The sequence below is a fragment of the Chionomys nivalis genome, chromosome 2 (genome assembly GCF_950005125.1).
Source record: "Chionomys nivalis chromosome 2, mChiNiv1.1, whole genome shotgun sequence".
NCBI lineage: Eukaryota > Metazoa > Chordata > Mammalia > Rodentia > Cricetidae > Chionomys > Chionomys nivalis.
In genome coordinates, this window is record NC_080087.1 from 77,095,377 (window position 1) to 77,116,524 (window position 21,148).

Here is a 21,148-nt window from a genome sequence, read left to right on the forward strand (position 1 = left end):
GGACCACGCTGCAAGACACCGCTACCCTGCCATATGGCCAGCCATACCGACTTTGTTTGAACTCCTCTGGAGAGTTCTAGTGCCCACCTGCCTCCAGGTCACAGACAAGCCAGACACACTTTCAGGTCCCCATTATCAGCCCATCCTCATTTCTTCCCACTCCTTTCCTACCCTTGAATCATAAGCTAAGGGCCGAGAACAACCACATTTATTTACAAAATACACAGAGCCTCTTCTCCTAGAATGCATTATTGGGAGAAAGGGGGAGTCAGGTCCTCACACACCTGAGACTCCAGGAGCACCGAGAGGTGTGGAGCATGGGAGGGGCACAACCTCCACACCAGACCCCCTGCAGGTAGAATGGGAAATCGGGGTACCACCTCTCCAGCGTCATGACCGCGTGTCCAGTCTGTTCATGTATTCTTGCAAAGCCTTCAGGCGGGCATCTATTTCCGCCATGTCAGCTCCCTGGTAGTCAGAGCTGTACTCTGGAAAAGCAGGGGAGGGTGGGTGTGCTGGGGTGGGGGTGGGGGACCATCAAGGGCCTAAAGCAGCAAGGAGCCAATTAACAACTGCCCTTATTACCACCCCAGAGGGTTCTGGGATGATGGAGAGGGGGAAAGAAGGGATAAATATGGAACCCCAGGCTCACCTTTGATGGGGACCCATCCCCCAGAACTGGTCAGGTGTCTCTGGTGATTGCTGCGCTCTCGGGTGGTAGACTTCTGAAGATGAGAGGCAGGAAAGGGGTCAGGCAAGCCCTTCCGTTCATATCCCCCAAGTCCCATGGGGGTTCTGAACCCAAGGATCTGCAAGTCACCAATGTAGCAAGAGCTCCTGACACAAGAGCCCTCCAAAGGGTGAACTGGTAAAGCCTGAGGCACAGAGAAGCTCGTCAAATATCCCCAGTCACCCACAAGCAGGAGAGGCTCCATAAGCACCCCGGTCACACACAAGCAGGAGAGACTCACAAAGCACCCCGGTCACACGAGAGGAGGAGAGAGTGGCATAATTTGAGGAAAAGACCCTTTTCCTTTCTCTCTTTCAGACACAAGATCTCATATAGCCCAAACTCACTCTGTAGCTAAGGTTGGCTTTAAACTTTGGATCCTCCTGCCTCCACCCGAATGCTGGGTTACAGGCCTGCCAGTGCCATCACACACAGTATATATGGAACCTGGGTCCTTGTGCTAGATGGGCATTCTACCAGCCAGGCCTCATCCTACATCCGAATCTCGAAACATACTGTGGCCACTAAGATTTTTGCCCGCCAGTCTCAGGGCCCCAAGCACCCTGCTTCCAGAGTCATTTTAGAGTTCCCTCTACAATCTGGTCCCTCCAGGACAACACAATCATAAATGATGGTTGGTCACCTATGGCTTAATACTGCCCTTCCCTTCTCCCAGTCAGGAATGATCCTCACCGTCTTGGATCCGCTCCAGGGTGTGGGGCTGGGTGGTTTCCCACGGACACGGCAGCGACGACTGAGAAAAGAAGGCAATCAAGGACCACTGAGCATCTTTGGTATCTCCCTCCTGACCCATCTCCAGCCTCTGTCACCTAATGGCCGTGTAAAAGGCTGCTTCCACTCTCCCCCCAGGCGCCCTTTCCAGAGAGTCCTTCCCCAGAGTACAAGTTTTACCTCCTGGAAACCGACTCGGAGAAATCCTCCAGCTCGCTGCAGGAGCTAACCGACGAGCAGCGGCTGCGGAAGCTGTCCACTAGAGGGAGACGGAGGTCGTTAGGCCCGGCGGGTCACCTGGCCCGCCTACCGCCCGCCCGCAGTGCCTCTTCCAGCGGGTTACCCGAAGAGCTGCGGTTCCGTGAGCGGTTGGCGGCGTCCCCTCGGCCTGTCACAGCAGTAGCGGGCCGAGCCTGGTGAGACCAGGAGACGGACGGACCGTCCCCGCTTCCTCCACTGCCCATTCGGTTCCGCTGCTGTTGCTGCCTAGAAATCCAGAGACTAGAGGTGTGCCGGAAAGGGAGCCACAGAACCCAAGGCCCGCCAGAGGTCATGTGGGGACAAGTGAGAGTGGAGAAACAAACAGTGCACCCGAGGAGAGAGGAGAACGAGGTCAGGAGGGGAAGAAAGGGGGCTGAGTGTGCAGGGGGAACAGGGACACCAAGGGGAGGCAGACCAAGGAAGGAGATGGGAACCAAGGAAACCAGAATTAAAGAGATCCTAGAGGTTAGAACAGTACCAAGACTGGAGGATACAGGATGGAACACCAAGAGAAGTGGGAGCACAGTGGCGTTAAAGGGAGGTAAGGGTTAACTGTCAGTTGGTGACAGGTGGGAGAGGAAGTACGGACCAAGCACAGAGCCGGGGTGGGAAACAGACACAGACTTACTTCATCCTAATCTCTCTCTGCTTCTTCTCCTTGGCTTTCACAAAGGCTGTGGGGTCAAAACGGGGCGCACGACCACCTAGACAGTGTGGGGAGGAGGCTGGCTCGCATACTGGCTTCTGTGGGCGCTAGCCCATCCCGCCTCCCCACCACAGGGCGGGGCAGGCACAGACCTGTGGGCGAAGGCGAGGGGCGTGCTGGCCGGCCGCGACCCCTGGCCCCACGGCTGCTCTCCCGCGACGAGGAGCGAGTGGCCGCGCGGCCGCGAGACGTGGAGCGCTCCCGGGACGACGAAGCTCGATCTCCCCGGGCTGGAGCCGGCGCAGGCAGAGTGCGTCTCCTGGGAGCACCCAATCCAGCTGTCTGTCAGCTTTGCACCCGCCAGCCCACTCCCACCCTGGGGCCACACACACCTCCTCTGCACCTGAGGCCCACCTTCTATCTTATCTCCGCAAACATTCCCACCCGGGATCACCATACCTTCCTATACCCCACCTTCTCCGAGTCCTTGTCCAGGACCTGCCACTTCCTTACATCCTAATACCTCGCTACACCATGAGGTCTTCTTTCTAAGTCTCCCTCGCCAAGCGAGGACAGCAGACACCTCCCTGTTTCCTCCGGCTGGGATCAACAGGCCCTCAGGCTCCACCCCACACCCAAACTTACCTCCAGACCCCGCCCATCTCCCCCCAAATCACCTTACCTGACTCCCCCCCATTTCTGGGCTTCACACACACACACCCCATCAGCCCCACCTCTCACCCCCTTCTGTACATGGCCAGCTCAGTGTTGAGTGTCTTCAGCCGAGCTCTCAGGCTGCGCTCCGAGGCCTTCACCTCCTCGAGCTGCGGAGGGAAGCGAAGAGGAAAACGCCGAAGTCCAGACCAGGCCAAAGTCCAGGGAGGCACCCCCTCCCCGGCTCTGCCCCTCACCTCCTTGGCCAGGCGGCGGCAATCCTGGCTGCGACGACTTGCAGCCCTGCCCCCGAGGCCACGCTCCTGCCGAAGCTCCAGCTCCAGACCCCGCACCAGCCCGCGCAGTGCCTCGGCCTCCTGGCGAGCAGCCCGCCCGGCCAGCGCCTCCTCTCGGGAGCGACTCAGCTGCACCTCCAGCTCGCGCTTCTCTGATGCTAGACGGGTCACCCTGAGAGTGGGGAGAGGACCCAAGCACCATGAGCCGCTCCCCACTACTCCACAGGAGGCAGTCCCTGAGACCCCCCAGGAAAGAGAAATGCAGTTCCCAGGAAGGGGTCTGGTCCTGTCAACTTCCCTCCGAGGCAGGAAGGATGCTGAGGCTACTTCTTCGCCTTCATCCACCCCAAACCCAGGCACATCTCCCCTAGTGAAGTGGTCAGTATAGAGACAAGGCTCAAGCTGCCTGCTGCAAGCCTAGCCCTAGTATCCCTGCTCCCACCTCTAAGACTTTCCCAGTCAGATCTTATCACCAGCCAGTAACAACTGATTAGGTTGCTACCCTGCTCAATGATCCTTAAGAAAACACCACACACACAGGCTTTTCCTTGCCGCTGTTTATAAACAGCAAGAAACGAAGGTAACTAAGTGTCCACGGGCAGAACTAATTGAGTTCCGTAGCTCATACACAGTCGAGCGCTGCCATGAAAAGGGTTGAGGGCTGATTTTCACTAATTTAAAAAGTGCAAAATATATTTACCAAGTCCCTTTTTTTAATAAAAAGGAATGAGAGGGGTTAAAAATTGTCTATGTATGTTCATACTTTTAAAAACATAGGATAGGGGCTGGAGAGATGGCTCAGTGGTTAAGAGCATTGCCTACTCTTCCAAAGGTCCTGAGTTCAATTCCCAGCAACCACATGGTGGCTCACAACCATCTGTAAGGAGGTCTGGTGCCCTCTTCTGGCCTGCAGGCATACATGCAGACAGAACACTGTATACATAATAAATAAATAAATAAAATATTTAAAAATAAAAAATAATAATAAATAATAATAAAATAAAAACATAGGATACATAAAAATCTTTTAAATGGAAGAAGGTTGCCAATGGGTAGTGGAGAAGCAAGAGGGACCAGATGGAGAAACTGGACCTCTCTGGGTGTACCCCTTTCCAGCTTTGACTCTGGACTATGAAAATACTTTATGTAGAGACAGACTCTGGCTATATTGCCCAGGCTGATCTTGAATTTCTGAGTTCAGGTGATCCTCCTGCCTCAGGACCTATCACCAGAATCAGGGGAAGGGGGCAGTCAGATAAATGTGTATCAAAGGTGGAGTAACTGCAGAGTTATTTGATGTGGCTAAAACACAGAATTTTCACAAGTGGGATACGGAGCTTCAGGGCAAAAGAGGCTGCAAAAAAAAAAATCTAACCTTCATTCGGAAGTCTCATTAGTGATTGCATTGGTATTAATTGGTATTATTTGTAATTAAAAAAAATAACTGTTACTAACCTTGGCAACTATGTTTTTTATCAGAAAAAAATGGGTATAAAATCAAGGAAAAAGTAAGAACAGACAATATATTCTCTTTCTAAAAGCATACCTGTCTTCTGACTCTTTCCACTAAAAAAAAAAAAAAAAAAAGGGAAAAAAAACCTAAGTGCAGCCCAATGACAGTGAGCACTTGCAATGAAGAGCTCATGCTAACACTGGCTCCCAATAAAAGAAATACAAGGTCTTGGGAAAACAGTGGTAGAGCCCCTGCCTAGAATCCCCCAGTGAGGGTATAGCTCAGTGAAAGAACACTTGCCTAGCATGCAGAAGCTCAGGGTTCTACATCTGGCACTTAAAAAGCAAAACAGAGAAGATTACTGAGGCCCTTCTAAAAGGATATAGAACCCAACATGAACAGTTCCACCTGGTCAAAGACAACACAAACATGCAAACAAAAATCCATTGCAATGAAAGAATTAGATCACATCTGTGGTGAGCTGAATACTGGCCCCCACATGCCCAAAGATACGCAGGGCCTTCTCCTGGAACCTGTGAACATTCCGCTATTTAGCGAAAAGGGTCTTTTACAAATCTGGTATGGGTGGTAAGATAAACTGATTCTCCTGAATCAGCAGGGCAAGTCCTAAACATAATCACAACCTGATATTAGAGCCACAGAGGGGAGGGGAGTGTGTCCACACAGCTCAGACCAGACTACCAGGAAACAAGCCTAGAACAGCAGCAGCTCCCGGGTACCAGAATGACAAGAAAGGGATTCTCCCAAGGAGATCCAGGAGGATGGCCCCACTGAAGCCTACACTGCAGCCCAGCAAATGCCATCCCGATGCCGGCCTCCAGGGGGAGACAGAACACACTTCCAGTGGTTTGCCTTTAGGTTTTCCTTTTTATTACGTGTATTTATTTGTGTGTATGCACACAACACCCTCACGTCATAGCACTCATGTGGCAGTCAGAGGACAACTGGTGGGACTTCCCCCTTCCACCATGTGGGTCCCAGAGACTGAAGCAGACTTGGTGGCAGGCACCTTAGCCACTCACGGACCCACTGCAATGGTTTTTGGATTTTTGGGTTTTTGAGACAGGGTTTCTCTGCAGCTTTGGAGCCTGTCGTGGAACTTGCTCTGTAGACCAGGCTGGCCTCCAGATCTGCCTGCTTCTGCCTCCCTATGCTAGGATTAAAGATGTGCACCATCATGCCCAACGACCCACCAAATCTGGGGCATTTTGTCACAGCAGTCAAAGGGAACCAAGCGCAATTAACTTCAAATTCAGGAGTTCATAATGACCATGAGAGCAGAAGCGCTGGTGTCTGTGGAGGATGAGAGCCAGCTCAGCATTCCGTCACAGGCGTGTAAAAGACAGACTGGGCACTGATGGTGCCACTCCTGGGGAAAATGTACTTCTTTGCCCCAGCTGGCAAAAGCAGAAAGAATCATGGAATTAGATCATCTCCTCAGAAGATGTCAGTCTGGCCAACAGTCTCAAGAACTGGCAAAACGTGGTGGTCACACCTTTAATCCCAGCACTCAGGAGGCAGAAGCAGGTAGACCTCTGAGTTCAGGGCCAGCCTGGTCTATAAAGCGAGTTCTAGGACAGCCAGGGTTACACAGAGAAATCTTGTCTCAGACAAGGATGAAGGGAGGAAGGAAGGAGAGAACAAGACAAGACCAAAACACGGTGGTGTGGGCTGGAGAGATGGCTCAGTGGTTAAGAGTACTCAGTTCTCTTCCAGAGGTCCTAAGTTCAATTCCCAGCAACCACATGGTGGCTCACAACCATCTGTAATGACATCTGGTGCCCTCTTCTGAGGCATACATGGAGGCAGAATGTTGTATACATAATAAATAAATAAATAAATAAATCTTAAAAAAAAAAACCACGGTAGTATACACCTACGATCTCAGCATTTGGGCAATAGAGGCAGGAGGATTGTTGAAAGTTCAGGGATAGCCTGGTCTACCTGGTAAACACATAAAAATAGGGGCTTTTTAATAAGCTCTCTCTCTCTCACACACACACACACACACATTCACGCACTCATGTGTACCCTCCATCATGCCCTTCCCAGCACCAGCCTCTGTAGAGCCAGCACTTGTTGGAGTGTCCCTCTACCTTCTGCCTGAATCACTGCCCTATGGGGCAGCATTCTCCCACAGAAGCAAGGCCCTGTCTCCAAGAGAAGGAGGGGGAGGCAGATTCAGAACTGACAGGGGGGACACACCACTATCTGAGAGATTTCAAGACACCCTTACCAGTTCTGTTGATGGGTAGAGGTTGCCACCTTGTGGCCAATCTGGGAGATGACTTGGGTGGAGGGTAAGTTCCTCAGACCCCCATGTGTCCTTCCTCCACCTCTGCTCAGCAGCGCCCATGGGTCCTGCTACCCAGTGTACTCCCAAGTGAGAGAAGGTCATTCCTCTCTGGCAGCAATTGGCACTCAGTCTAGGCTGGCACTTCCAACAATGCAGAAGTGCTGGCTGCATCCAAGGTCTAGCCTGGCCGTATAATTCACTGTGTGCCCTGGTAAAGTCCCCTAGCCCTCTGGGCTTCCTGGCACGGTAATGATAGCAATGTCTATCTCATAGGGCTGCTGTGAGGGTAACCACTTCTGCCTTCCATGGGCACACGGGCACATACCCTCACACAGACACAATACATAATAAAATCAATCTTAAAAGGGGTAATATAGGGACTAGAGTGTGGCTTGGTTAGCTAGCACACGTGATGCCCTGGGTTCAATCCCAGAACTACATAAGCCAAGTCTGGTATATGCGTATAAGCCCATGGACACCCAAGATCTGGAGGAAGGAGGACCAGAAGTTCAAAGTCATCCTTGACTAGATCGAGAGTTTGAAGACAGTCTTGAATAAATGAGGCCTTGTCTCAAAAGGGAAAAAAAAGAAATGGACCAGCAAGATGGCTCAGTGGGTAAGGATGCTTGCCATCCAATGATACAAGCCTGACAAACTGAATTTGATCCCTAGAAGCCATGTAAATATGGAGAGAGAGAACCAACGCCACATGCTATGGTGCGTGCATGTGTGTGTACACACACACACACCATGCATATGGTACAATAATTTTTTTTTTTTTTTTTTTTTTGGTTTTTCGAGACAGGGTTTCTCTGTGGCTTTGGAGCCTGTCCTGGAACTAGCTCTTGTAGACCAGGCTGGTCTCGAACTCACAGAGATCCGCCTACCTCTGCCTCCCAAGTGCTGGGATTAAAGGCGTGTGCCACCACCGCCCGGCACAATAATATTTTTTTAATGTCACTAGTTGTCCCCAAAGAATTGGCCACCTCCAGGTAGAGACCAAATCCCTGCCTACAGAAGACAGAACCCAGCAGGAAGGAGTCGGGAGTATTCCAGAAGCCTTCACTCTTTCCACCCTCCCCCACAGTTGAAGACTTTGCATAAGCTGCACCCTCTGCCTAGAACACTCTTCTCTAACTCCTTCACCTAACCTACCTGTCGGGCCCTGGGCACAGCTACCTTTTCTGCCTCCTCCTCACCTCCGATAACACGATTACATGGTTGTTGATTAACGTCCACTCCCAAGGCAGGGAGCCAGGCAGCATGAGGCTGGGTGAAGGCTATTCAGCCGTTCTTCCAGACTATTTCACATCGCCTTTACTGATGGTGCTCCTGCTTCCGCACCTTTTTCTGGAACCCCCTCCCGACCCCACACACACACTGAACATCCTTCTCACTGTTCTAGGGGCCCAGGAAGGCAGCACCAGGGCTATCAATCACCACTGAATTCCCAGCACCCAACAAAAGGCAGAGAGGCAGGACTCAGAAGAAAAAAGGCGGTGATAATCCCGTCCACCACACACATCCCCAGACTCACTGCTCCCTCAGGTGCCAGATCTCCGTCTCCCGAGTATCACGAGCGTCCTGGCCGCCATCCAGCCCGCGAAGGCGGCCCAGCTCCTCCTTCAGTGAGCGGATGATGCCCTGCAGAACCACAGGGTCCGGCTTGCCCTGGTACGGGAGGGGCAGCGGGTAATGAATCCTGAGAGAGGGGATCAGAACCACGGAGTCTCAGAGGCCAAAATCCACCCGAAGACACAGATCTCCGAGTCAAAGAACACAAGCACAGAGTCCCAAAAGTTTGTGTTCTTGTTTTGGTGTTTTGTTTTGTTTTATGTTTTGAGGGCTTTGCTTGTTTGGGTTCTTGTGGCAGGATCTCACTGTGTGACCCTGAATGTCCTGGAACTCTCTATAGTCCAGGCTGACCTAGAACTCAGAGATCCACCTGCTTCTGCCTCCCAAGTGCTGGGAAAGCAGTTGGCTCTGGGTTCTTTGTCCACAAACTACCATGCCAGCCAGTCATGCCCAGATGTCTCTGAGTTTCTGCCTCAGGATTCCAAGGACTTGGGGCTTGCCAGGACCCGAACGGTGCCAACTGACTGTCTTGTCATGTCTGCAGGGAGGCACTGTTACTCAAGCCCCAGACTCTACTCTGGAGACACAAGATGGCCTGAGCTGAGTCAGCCCTGAGCTGGGGACATTACAGGATGCCTTCAGGTGCTGTCCCACTCACCACAGCTCCTACAGGATTTCTGATTTCCGCTCGCTGGCCCAGGCACCAGGACAGAGACCCTGTTGCCCAGCTACTCAAAGCCATTAGCAATCAGGTGTAATCCCAGTTCTCAGGTGGCTAAGGCAAGAGGACTGCCATGAGTTCATGGCCAGACTGGGCTACATAGCAAGACTCTCTCTTAAAAATAATAAAGGAGCCAGGTGGTGGTGGCGCACACCTTTAATCCTAGCACCCAGGAGGCAAGGGCAGGCGGATCTCTGAATTCCAGGCCAGCCTGGTTTAGAATGAGTTCCAGGGCAGTCTGGGCTACACAGAGAAACTCTGCCTTAAAAACCAGAAAAAAGTTAAAATAAAGGAGGACAGAGAATGACTAGAGATAGCTCAACATTTAAAACACATGTTGTTCTTACAGAGGAGCCAAGTTCAATTCCCAGCACCCACTGTAACTGCACGTGAGGGGATCCCAGATGCCCTCTTCTGGACTCCGCAGGCACTACGAGCAGGTGGTGTACAGACATACACATAAAACACCCATACACATAAAACAAATTTAAAAGAATTTAAAGGGAAGGGGCTGGAGAGACGGCTCAGCAGTTAAGATCACTGGCTACTCTTCCAGAGGACTGAGGTTCAGTTCCCAGCATATGAGCACTTAGACCAATTCTATGGGAAGTCTAGTGAGCCCTGTTCCTTTTCTTCCTGCTTTGATAAAGATGCAAGGCTAGAGGCCCAGCAGCTACTCTGTGACCATGAAGAGATAAGGGTAGGATTATAAAAAGGGGGGCCAACATATTAAACATACAAAGATTTTAAAAATTTTTTAAAAACCACACATGTACACAAAAAGAAAGCATCCCTTAGCCAGGTACAGTGGTGCAGGCTGGGAATCCCAGTACTTGGGAGGCTGCAGCAGGAGAACTCCCATAGAGACCAATTTGGGCTACATTATGAATTCTAAATAAGTCAAGGCTACAAAAGATATGTCATGTGTCAAAACCAAAAACAATTTAGAAGTCAGCCAAGGTGGGGGCTGGAGAGACGGCTCAGAGGTTAAGAGCATTGCCTGCTCTTCCAAAGGTCCTGAGTTCAATTCCCAGCAACCACATGGTGGCTCATAACCATCTGTAATGAGGTCTGGCGCCCTCTTCTGGCCTTCAGGCATACACACAGTCAGAATATTGTATACATAATAAATAAATATTTAAAAAAAAAAAAAAAGAAGTCAGCCAAGGTGATACACAATTGTAATCTTAACACTTGAGAAACTGAGGTAAGAGGAACACCATTAGTTCAAGTCTAGGCATTGTGAGTTATAAGCCAGCCTAGGCTTCAAAGTTACACCTTTAATCCTAGCACTCAGGAAGCAGAGACAGACATATTTCTGTGAGTTCAGGGCCAGCCTGAGCTACATAGTGGGTTCCAGAACAGCCAGGGCTACATAGAGAGATCCTATCTCTAATAAATAAATGCCCCTAATAGTAAGTTGAACTGCAGTTTGGCTGTCTGGCTAGGAGATAAATCATTACGTTTGAAGCATGTAGGGCTGTAGCTCAGTGGCAGTGCTTGCCTGCCATGTGCAAAGCCCTGGATTCAGCTGCATACAAGAAATACACAGGTACTGGCAATGATCATTCTGCCACTTGTACCCAGTCACAATAGTAAAATGACAGAGGTCACAAACATCTCAGCCACCTGACACTGGGGGCTCCTCCCACCCTGCCCACCGGCCTGGGCCCTCAGCCAGCCACTGTGCCCACCTGTCAAACTCCACGGAATAGATGAGGATGAGGTAGCGCTTGGAGTTGAGCTGTGCCGACCTGGGGGCCAAGGTGCCCGGGCGGCCCCCCAGCTTGCGGCTCCGCAGGGACTCCAGGTCTGTGTAAGTGAGCAGGTCCAGGGTGACGGACTCACTGCTCTGTGGGAAAAGAGGATGGGAGGTGCCAAGGATGTTCACAGTCACCCTCTCGGCCACCATGCCAGGTCTCAGGTCCTCCTGCCTCTGCCTCCCCAGTGCGGGATGGCAGGTGTGCAGACCGGAGCTGCTCGATGAAGCGGCCAATTCCACCAGGCCGGCCACTCAAGCACCTTTTTACCTTCTAGGCCAGTTCCAGAGCCTTCACCAATACCTTAACAAGAACATCAGGAGTGAGTGGTTTTCCCTTTCTCCTTTGTGGCTCAAATTTACTTTTCTTTTTATTTATTTTTTTTCCATTCAAAAAATTTACACTTCCTCCCCTCCTCCCATTCCCCTCTCACTTCCCCACTCTCCCTCCTTCCTCTCCCTCCCTCCTTAAGAGAAGGCAGGGAACCCTGCCCTGTGGGAAGTCCAAGGACCTCCCGGCTACTCCTGGCCTAGGAAGCTTTGCATCCAAATAGACTAGGGTCCCAAAAAGCCAGTATGTACAGTAGAAACAAGTCCCAGTGCCTTTATCAATGGCTTCTTAGTCTGCTCCCATTGTCAGCCACATTCAGAGAGTCCGGTTTGATCGCATGCTCACTCAGTCCCAGTCCAGCTGGATTTGGTGAGCTCCCATTAGAACAGGCACACTGTCTCAACCAAATCTACTTTTCTTTTCTTTTTTTTTTTTTTTTAATTTTTTTAAGATTTAATCTTTTTTTTTTTTTTTTTTTTTTGGTTTTTCGAGACAGGGTTTCTCTGTGGTTTTGGAGCCTGTCCTGGAACTAGCTCTTGTAGACCAGGCTGGCCTCGAACTCACAGAGATCCGCCTGCCTCTGCCTCCCAAGTGCTGGGATTTTTTTTTTTTAATTTTTTTTAAGATTTAATCTTTTTTTTTTTGGTTTACTTTTCTTTTCTTCTTTTTTTATGATTTTAAGATTTATTTTAATTTTAACTCTGTGTCAATATCAGGGTATGTATGGCGAGTGTGGGTGCCCTTGGAGGCCAGAGGATGTCGTAGGAACCACTGGACATGAAGTACTGTCAACCACAAGCCATCCCTCCAGCACCCCTCAACACCACTTGTTTTGTTTTGTCTGAGACAGGGTCTTCCGCATTCAAACTGGCCTCAGTCTCACTTTGTAACTGCAGTAGTTTGAATGTAATTGGCCCCCATGATCTCATAGGGAGTGGCAAGGTTAAGTAGTGTGGCCTTGTTGGAGGAAGTGTGTCACCGTGGGGGTGGGCTGTGAGGTTTCCTAAGCTCAGGATACCACCCAGCATGTCAGACCACTTTCTGTTGTCTGCAAGATGTAGGACTCTCGGTGACTAGTCCAGCACCACATCTGCCTGCACGCTGCCATGTTCCCTGTTATGATGATAACAGACTGAACCTCTGACATTGTAGGCAAGTCACCTCAATAAAATGTTTTCTTCATGACAGCCAGCGTGGTCATGGTGTCTCTTCACAGCAATAGAAAACCTGACTAAGACAGTAGTCAAGGATGACCTTGAACCTCTCATCCTCCTTGAACCTCTCATCCTCCGGCCTCCACTATTTAAGCTCCGGGATATAGGCAGACACCACCATGCCCAAATAACAAGGTGCTAGTGACCCACGTGGGGGCTCTGTGCACACTAAGCAAGCACTCCACCCTGGAGCCACACCCCCAGCCCTACAATCTCAATTTTCTATGTGAAAACAACTGTCACCTGAATCATAACTGATCACGGGCATTCAAAAGAAGGTCTGAAGGCCGAGCACCCTGCACACAGGAGGCAGCCCATCCACAGCCCCTTACCCCAAACTCTGGGCAACAAAAAGCTCCCGGTCCTGATGCAGGTGCCTACCTGGGTGAGGGCCGACTCCAGCATGTTACAGAAAATGCTGAACTGTTTGAAGTTCCCCGTCTTGTGAGTCAAATCTTCAATGACTGGGTGGGAAGAAAAGTTCCTCCTGAGATCTGACCACCTACCCAGCCCAAAGGCAATATGCTCAATTTCTCCAGCTCTGTCCAGCCCTCATTGTCTCTGGCCAGCTCCATGGGGCCCACACTCCTGTCCCACCTTGGAGAGCTACAGAAGAGACAGGAGCACAACTGGGCTCAACCTCAGCCCTAGGAAAGAGCTGACCTCAGGGGGAGGGGAGGGAAGCCCACCCCAGCGGGCACACTCACAGCTGGCATCAAACTCGCCTCGCCACTGGTCAGCCGTCATCCGGTCCTCCACCTCCAGCTCCAGCACCTGCCCCGAAACCACCACCCGCACAGCATGCTCCACACCCCGGAAGATGTAGTCCACCTGCAGGCCAGCTGGCTGGTCCATGGCCAGGGTCCCTGAAGAGGGGGAATGAAAGAGAGACCTAGAGATGGATGTCCAGTGTCTTCAGAGTACAAAGGACTGGAGTTACAGACAGTTGTGAGCTGCCGTGTGGGTGCTGAGAATTGAACCCGGGTTCTGTGGAAGAGCAGCCAGTGCTCACAACCACTGAGCCATCTCTCCAGCCCCTCAACCTTGGTCTTTCTGAGACTGGGTCTCACTCTGTAGCTCCGGCTCAGAACTCAGGATTCTCCCCCACAGCCTCCCGAGTGCTGGGATTGCCACGCCCAGCAGTTCTTTGAGCTTTTCGTGCTGTTATCGGGTTTAACCCTCCCAACAGCTCTGGGAAGAAGGTATCAATTTTTAAACTCATCTTTCAGACGAGGAGTGAGGCGCAGAACAAAGAAGTCATTCTCCTGAGCCGAGCAGTGGATCCAGGAAGTAGCTCTCAGCTCGCCGTGGTGGTGCACCCAGTTATCCCAGCACTCAGATGGAGGTAAGAAACGTAGCCAACAGAGTGAGGCCAGCCTAAGCTACGTAACGAGACCCCAAGACAGAAACCCTGTCCTCAAAACAAAACGCGGCACAGCACAGAGTTCCCACTTGGGGTTTTGTGGCGGGAGTTTGCATTTTGGTTGTGGTTTAGTTTGGTTTGGGGACATAAGTTTTGGGAGCACACAAGCAGCCCATGCTGGCTTGGGATTCAGGTTTCTGGAACGTTTTGGAGGGCTCCAGAAAACCCAAAAGACCACACCAATTATGCTTCCACTTTCTAGTTCTTAAGCCTGAAGTACTAATTAATCTCTGGTGCTGCCCTTTCTAACTTGACCCACAATCCAGTGCCAGAGCTCCAGGCCCCACCCACAGGCCCCGCCCCTCAGCTCCGCAGACCAGTCAGGGCCACTACAACACGGTTACTAGGGTACTGGAGGTGGAATGCCTGGGAAACTGTGCTCAAGGTACTGCCTCCCTTGTCCCCACTGCCAATCTGGCCTAGTCCTCCACCCTGTACCACCTAGGCCCCACATCCCTGCCCAGCACCCTGTGCCCACTCCCACCACCACCTCGGTCCCAGACATTCAGCCTCTGAATAATAGGCCTATAATCGACTCTTCCCCCAATGCGCACCTTCCTCCATAGAAACCATCCCTTAACTATTGCCAGACATAAATCCCACAAATCCTACACTCATTCCTCCCCTGGACTCAGGACGCCGTCCCCTGTGCAGACCTCCACTTCCCTGGCCGGCCTGTGTGCTCCCTGTCAAAGGCAGAAACCAACCCCCCTCTCTACAAAGATCCCTGCTCCATCCTATCCTCCCAGCGCACAGCTTCTCACTACATCGGCCCCCACTTTCACATTCTCCTAGGACCCCGTCCCCTGCATTTTCTATCTGAATTGTCATGCCCCCCTTTATTCTGTTTCAAGTCTGCTCACATGTTCAAGGTAGCCCACATACACCCCACTTTCCCCGTGTTCCATCTCCCCCATATTTCACCTAGATTCTGCCCAAACTGTCTAACACCCCCGTCCCATCCCCACGCTCATTTCCCACCTCTCTTCCCTTGGACAGCCTCCCTCTGAGTCTCTCGCTCCTCTCCAGACCCCCTCCCTCTATCTGCTCACTAAAGGACCCACAGTTCATCCTGGTGGCTGAGTTCAAGCCGTGTCCCAAGTCTCTCCTTGCCCCTCTTCTTCTACTCACCTTCTGACCAGCATCCTAGCATAGAGGCTCCGCCCTCGACAGCCCTTGATGCCACATCCCAACTCTACACACACCTGGAGCACCCCAGTGACCCCTCCCCCCTCAGCCATGGGACACTGAGGTACACAGCACCTGGAGCACCCCAGTGCCCACTCCCTCCGCAGCCGTGGGACACTGAGGCACACACACCTGGAACACCCCGGTGCCCACTCCCTCCGCAGCCGTGGGACACTGAGGCACACACACCTGGAACACCCCAGTGCCCACATCCCTCTGCAGCCGTGGGAAACTGAGGTCACCCTCACAATCGCCAAGCCTCCAGCCCTCTCCTTACCATCTTTCACTAAGGGAATCCTAACTTTTTTCCTAGGGCTAAGTCACTGCCACTGGCTCCTCCTCCAAAACTGTGCTCCAAATTTCAGTCTTCACCCAATGCAGGAAAGAGAACCCTCCACACTGGGCTCCCCAAAGAACCGTCATACCAGCACTCCCCACCATGGAAAAATCACTGTCCCCAGCCCACCAACCACCTCCACACTTCCCCATCTCTAGCCTCACTGAGCTCACAGGACTGTCACACACTGTGACACAGAACCCGACTTCCGCCCCACTCTGAGTCGACCTCCCAACGCTGGATGAATATGAGCTGGTCAGAGCTCCCTCCTCCTTCACCCTGGTTCTTCCCCTTCCACTGTCCCCCCAGGAGTATACAACAACAAAAGCCCTTCAGGCCACTGAACATGATATCTCTGCCTTCTGCTAGAATCAATTATAGGACACCCCACAATCTAGACCTCTACAGTACACCATGCAGTTCCCCCAGCACACCCGGTGTGTCCCCAAAACACACTTACCAATGCCTCATCCTTAATTCTGCACTCTGATAGGTATTACGATCATACCCCATTTACAGACCATGAAACTAAGGCTCCTACAGCTAGGCACAGCAACCATCTCCTCCTCCTCCTCCTCACGGTCCAGCTGTGCGTCCCAACACACCCCTTCCCTCCCAAGGTGCTAGGGCATTGACTCACTCCTGCAGCTCACACCTTACAATCAGGGCTGCAGGCTGGGAACTCACAGCTTCAGACCAAAGCTCCTCACTCCCCAGTGTGCGGTGGTGGTAAGCCTTTAATCCCAGCACTCAGGAAGAGAGGAAGGTGGATCTCTGTGAGTTCAAGGCCAGACTGGTCTACAAAGTGAGTTCCAGGACAGTCACAGAGAAACCCTGTCTCAAAAAAAAACAAAAAAAGAAAAAGTTGGGGCCAAGGGTCCATCATACAGCACTAGCCCATTTTCAATCCCTAACAATACAAATCAAACAAAAGCAAACTTTTCTAATTGTCATTCTTACTGTCCCCTCAGTGCCAATCTAAGGGACACCAAGAAACAATGTCTTGGCCGAGTCATTCTCACTCTCCAGGCTCAGCTCTAAGGCCCCTAGGGGAGATACAATGTGTCCAGTTTATTACTTCACCTGACTCCATGGCCAGGAAGGAGCCCCACCCAGGCCACCAGCTCACCATCCACCATGGGAAAACCAGAGGAAGGGTAGTTAACTGTAGCATGGTATCTATTTCCATACCTTTGTGCTCTTCGGGAGCACAATGGAACCACATGGAACCCAACACTAGTGGGCAGATCTGAGAAGCCCACAGGTGGAACAGAGGACTTAGTGGCTATGACAGAAACAAAGGAAAACCAGGTGAATGGACTGGCAGGCAGCAAGGGCTCATGATGCTCCTACCTGAACTGAGACAGATGGGGGGGTAGCCACTCAGACACCTGAGGGAAGCCAATCTAGACGGAAGGGCAGACAGCAGTAGGAAACATGTATTTGCAATGTCCAAAGGACACCAAGACTTCATGGCCCCAATAGCACAAGCAAGGCCCTTCCAAAGGTATGGGGCCATGAAGGGGGAGGGGGGACAAAGCTCCGGACGACCTGGAGATCCTGTGAGCAGATGAAGACTATGGAAGAGTGAGTAGGAGACAGGAGAGGGCAACAGAGGAACATGATCTGACCTTTTGCTTGCTTGCAAAGAGGTCTCATATAACCCAGGCTCTCCTTGAACTCCTGATCCTCTAGCTCCCAAGATCTGGGATTATAGGGGCTCATCACACACCTGGCCTATCTGGAGCTGGGGATCAAACCCAGGACTTCACACAAGCCAGACAAGCATCCATCCTTGGTGAGATAGGTTCTCACCAAGTAGCCAGCTTTGAACTTACAGTCTTCCTATCTTAGACTCTGGTGTGCTACGATTATGATAGGTGTGTACCACCAACATCAGTACCAGACGAAATTTACTTTCCAGACCGTGTGTGTGTGTGTGTATGTGTGTGTGTGTGACACACATACACACACACACACACACTTAATGGGAGGGAAAGGAAGGAGTGATGGACAACTAACTCCTAAGTACCTGAAAGGAAGGGTCTGCCATGCTGAATGGGGACACCAAAGGATTGTTTGGGGATAACTGCATGTCAGCTGGGCTTTCAAGCAAAGGGCTGGTCTTTGGATACAGCGTAGTGTTCAGATAGATGCTGGAAAGAAACATCTGGGAGTCACTACTGAGTAAACAGGGTGATGGAATTGGTATAAAAAAAGTGATTCCACACAACATGAAGTTTGTGCTCCAACAGATTAAACAACTTGCCCAAAGTCATAGTGATTTCAGTGGTAAGAACAAGAGAGAACCAGAACTCCAACTTGGGCAAACAGATACCAGACCCCACACTCTTCTCGTTTTGTTTTGCTTTGCTTTGTTTTGTTTTTGAGACAAGGCCTCCCTATGTAGTCAAGGTGGGCCTCAAACTCACTCTGTAGCCCAGGCTGGCCTCAGTCTATCTAGTACCTGGGACTACAAGTGGGTGCCACTGCACGGTTTGTCAAGATGTTTCAGAGTTCTTTCGGGACTCTCCACATGACTCAATGGATAAAACTCGGTACTGTGCAAACCTTGAGACCCGAGTTTGACCCCAGAACCCAGGGTCTAGGGTAGAAGGAGAGAACCAACTCCACAAAGTTGTCCTGACCTCCACAACCATGCTGTGGTACGAATCCCCCCTCCCCATCACCAAACACACAGTTGAGTACACACACAATTTTTATGCATTCGAGACCTGCCTGCTCTAAATTGGGCTCCAGGCCGTCCAAGGGGCTACACAGTAAGATTCTGACTCAAAACAAAAGTTTATTCTTGGGCATGGATGTAGCTCAGTAGTACTGTGATAACTCCTGACTAACATGCACAAGGCTGGATTTGATATCCAGCACCGCAAAAAAAAAGCGGGGAAAGTTAAAAGTGACTTCATGTAAAATAACTTGCTGAGAGCGCACACTGGGAACACCACTTGCCCGCAGGACACACCCCTCAACCCTGGAGAGCTCCTACCCGCACCCTCCAACCCGAATCTTAAGTTCAGAATCCACGGCATCACGGGTAGCACCCCCTTCCACCCCGCGTGGTGTGCGCATAATAATGCTCTACCTCACAAACTCGGGTGCAGTATTCGACACGGGACCTCTATGTTCTAATCGCGTGTCTCGTGAGTGACAACATGGCTGGCACATTAAAGACCCTGTGAAATCTCAAGCTTGCACAGGACCAGGCGCGCACCTGTGTGGAAGTGGCGCTCCGGGGGACCCCACTGCCCCCGCCTGGCGCCCGCACCTGTACCCGTGCTGCCGCCGCTCACCTTCTCTGCGGAGTCCCCACTTCACGAGCGGTTCAACCGCCGAAGTTTCAGCTCCGCCCCAGATCCGGCCTTCTCACTTATGATTGGTCTGACCTTACCGGCAGTCACGTTTCCATAAGTCAAAAATGACGCCCGTCACTCTGTCCCGCCCCCACAGGAGAACCCGCCTTCCCGAGCTTGCTATTCGTCTATCTAGGAGAGGCGTTCCTAACCAGTGTAAGGAGCCCTCCGTGGCGTCGGTCCCCTTTCTGATGGTTATTGGCTATACCCACTGCCAATCATACAAAAAAAGGGTGGTTCCTGCAGCAGGCGGAGGGAGGATCCCGGAAGTGGCATCTTGACTCCGCCTACCATGCCCTCCCTTCCCCTCGTGGCCACAGGGAAGGTTCTTGCGCAGAGGATGTCCTAACCTGGAAGTCCGGAAGCTACGAAGATATTCTTAACTCCGAGAACAAATATAGATTTTTCAGCGCCCAGTGTATGCCTAGACCTATCCTGATCATTTTACTAGGCTTGATTTTGTTAGTGCGTGTGTGTTTGGTGGGTTTGAGACTAAAACTCAAGTAGCCCAAGCTGGTCTCCAACACTGATCTTGCTGCCTCCACTTCCCCAGTCCTGGGATTACCGGAGTATACCAAGATGCCCGGCGTGGCATTGGCTTCTTTAAAGCTCAAAAACATAGCAAAGTAAGCATTTCTTTAAGTTTTTAATATTTTTAGATTTATTTCTTTTATGTATATGAGTCTTATGCCTGCTTGTATGTCTGTGCACCACGTGTGTGCCTGGTGCCTGCAGAGATCAGAGGGGTCGTCAGATCCCCCTCGAACTGTTGTAGTTACAGATAGTTGTGAGGCACCATATCGGTGCTGGAAACTGAACCCCAGGTCCTCCGGAAGAGCAGCCAGTGCTCTGAGAGTTTGGTGTGTGTGTGTGTGTGTGTATGTGTGTGTGTGTGTGTGTGTGTGGTGTGTGTTTCTGGTGTTGTTCGAGACAGGGTCTCTCACTCTATAACCTTGGCTAGCCTGAATTTCACTATATAGACCAGGCTCTCTTCGAACTCACAGAGATCCTCCAACCTCAGCCTCCTGAGTGCTGGGATTAAGGCACATGCCATCACCTCAGGCTCAAGTAGTTTGTTTTTATTAGTTTGTAAGTGTATGTTTGTGTGTGTGAGTGTCTACCACAATCACAGCATTTATAACCGTAGGCCTGACAAGGTAAAAAGACAGATACCAGGAGTTCACTAGCCAGGCTACCTAACCAGTCAGTGAGCTCCCGGTTAAAGGAGAAATACTATTCTCAAAAATTACAGTGCGGAGACACTGAGGAAGGTACCCAAGCTCAATGGTAGAGCCCCTGCCTAGAATCCCCCAGTAAGGGGCTGGAGTGTGGCTCAGTGGTAGAGCCCCTGCCTATATCCCCCAGTGAGGGGCTGATGGCATGTCTTAGTGGTAGAAGAAACTGCAAAGAAGACTCTGACATCAGACCAGATGCCTAGAAGAAGCAGAAACTAGCCAATTTGCCTGGAAGAGGCATAGATCAATCAGGAATGACACTCTCCAGCCTGTGGAGCTGCCTGCAGGCTATGCTGTGTTCTCCAGGTTCCCAGCTTTGTGAGTTGTCACCCATGCTGGGGTGAGCTTTGGTGGAGTCATTTCTGCTCCTTTAAACAACCCTAGTAAAACTCACTGGTTCACCAAGTTGGACTTTGCAGGTATCCATACTTTGGTCTGTCATGGCTTCCCTATCTACGGTAAATAAACGTGTGTTGCATCTCCCCAGGAAAAGTTTTGTCACACAACATCTCTGCATATGCACGTTTGTGTGCTTACACTACACACACACAAAAAAATTTTACAAATAGAGCCAGTCGGTTGTTGTGCACGCTTTTAATCCCAGCACTCGGGAGGCAGGCAGGCCTCTGTGAATTCGAGGCTGGTCTGGTCTATAAAACAAGTTCCAGGACAGGCTCCAAAGCTACAGAGAAACCCTGTCTCAAAGAAAAAAAAAATGTTGCAAATAGAATAATCCCATAACCCAGCAATTCTACTCCCAGGACTGCACCCAAGAAAGTTGAATACAGACGGACAAATATTGATACATGAATGTTCACAGCAGCAGCATTTATTTCAACCACAATATGTAAAGAACCTGAATGCTCATCAAAGGATGAAGATGTGAACCAAATGTGGTGTATCTT

The 21,148-nt window shown here is 51.0% G+C and overlaps 1 protein-coding gene across 3 annotated transcripts; it reads right to left on the reverse strand.

Annotated features, from left to right (window-relative positions):
- Nucleotides 1-180: 180 nt before the first annotated feature.
- Nucleotides 181-18,991, reverse strand: Ccdc61 (coiled-coil domain containing 61). Of its 3 annotated transcripts, none has more exons than XM_057762232.1 (15): nt 16,829-16,924; nt 16,325-16,471; nt 13,397-13,555; nt 13,071-13,153; nt 11,080-11,237; nt 8,627-8,791; nt 3,281-3,491; nt 3,111-3,193; nt 2,522-2,688; nt 2,352-2,427; nt 1,806-1,948; nt 1,643-1,721; nt 1,424-1,484; nt 653-725; nt 181-488 (listed from the first exon to the last, which is right to left on the reverse strand). In XM_057762232.1, exons 3-15 carry the CDS (start codon nt 13,542-13,544, stop codon nt 391-393), a joined length of 1,545 nt encoding a protein of 514 aa, XP_057618215.1. In that variant the 5' UTR covers nt 13,545-13,555; nt 16,325-16,471; nt 16,829-16,924; the 3' UTR covers nt 181-390. The 3 variants fall into 3 exon arrangements, with proteins under 3 accessions (XP_057618215.1, XP_057618213.1, XP_057618214.1); XM_057762230.1 differs by having other exon boundaries at nt 16,293-16,471; XM_057762231.1 differs by lacking the exons at nt 16,325-16,471; nt 16,829-16,924 and adding an exon at nt 18,949-18,991.
- Nucleotides 18,992-21,148: the final 2,157 nt, after the last annotated feature.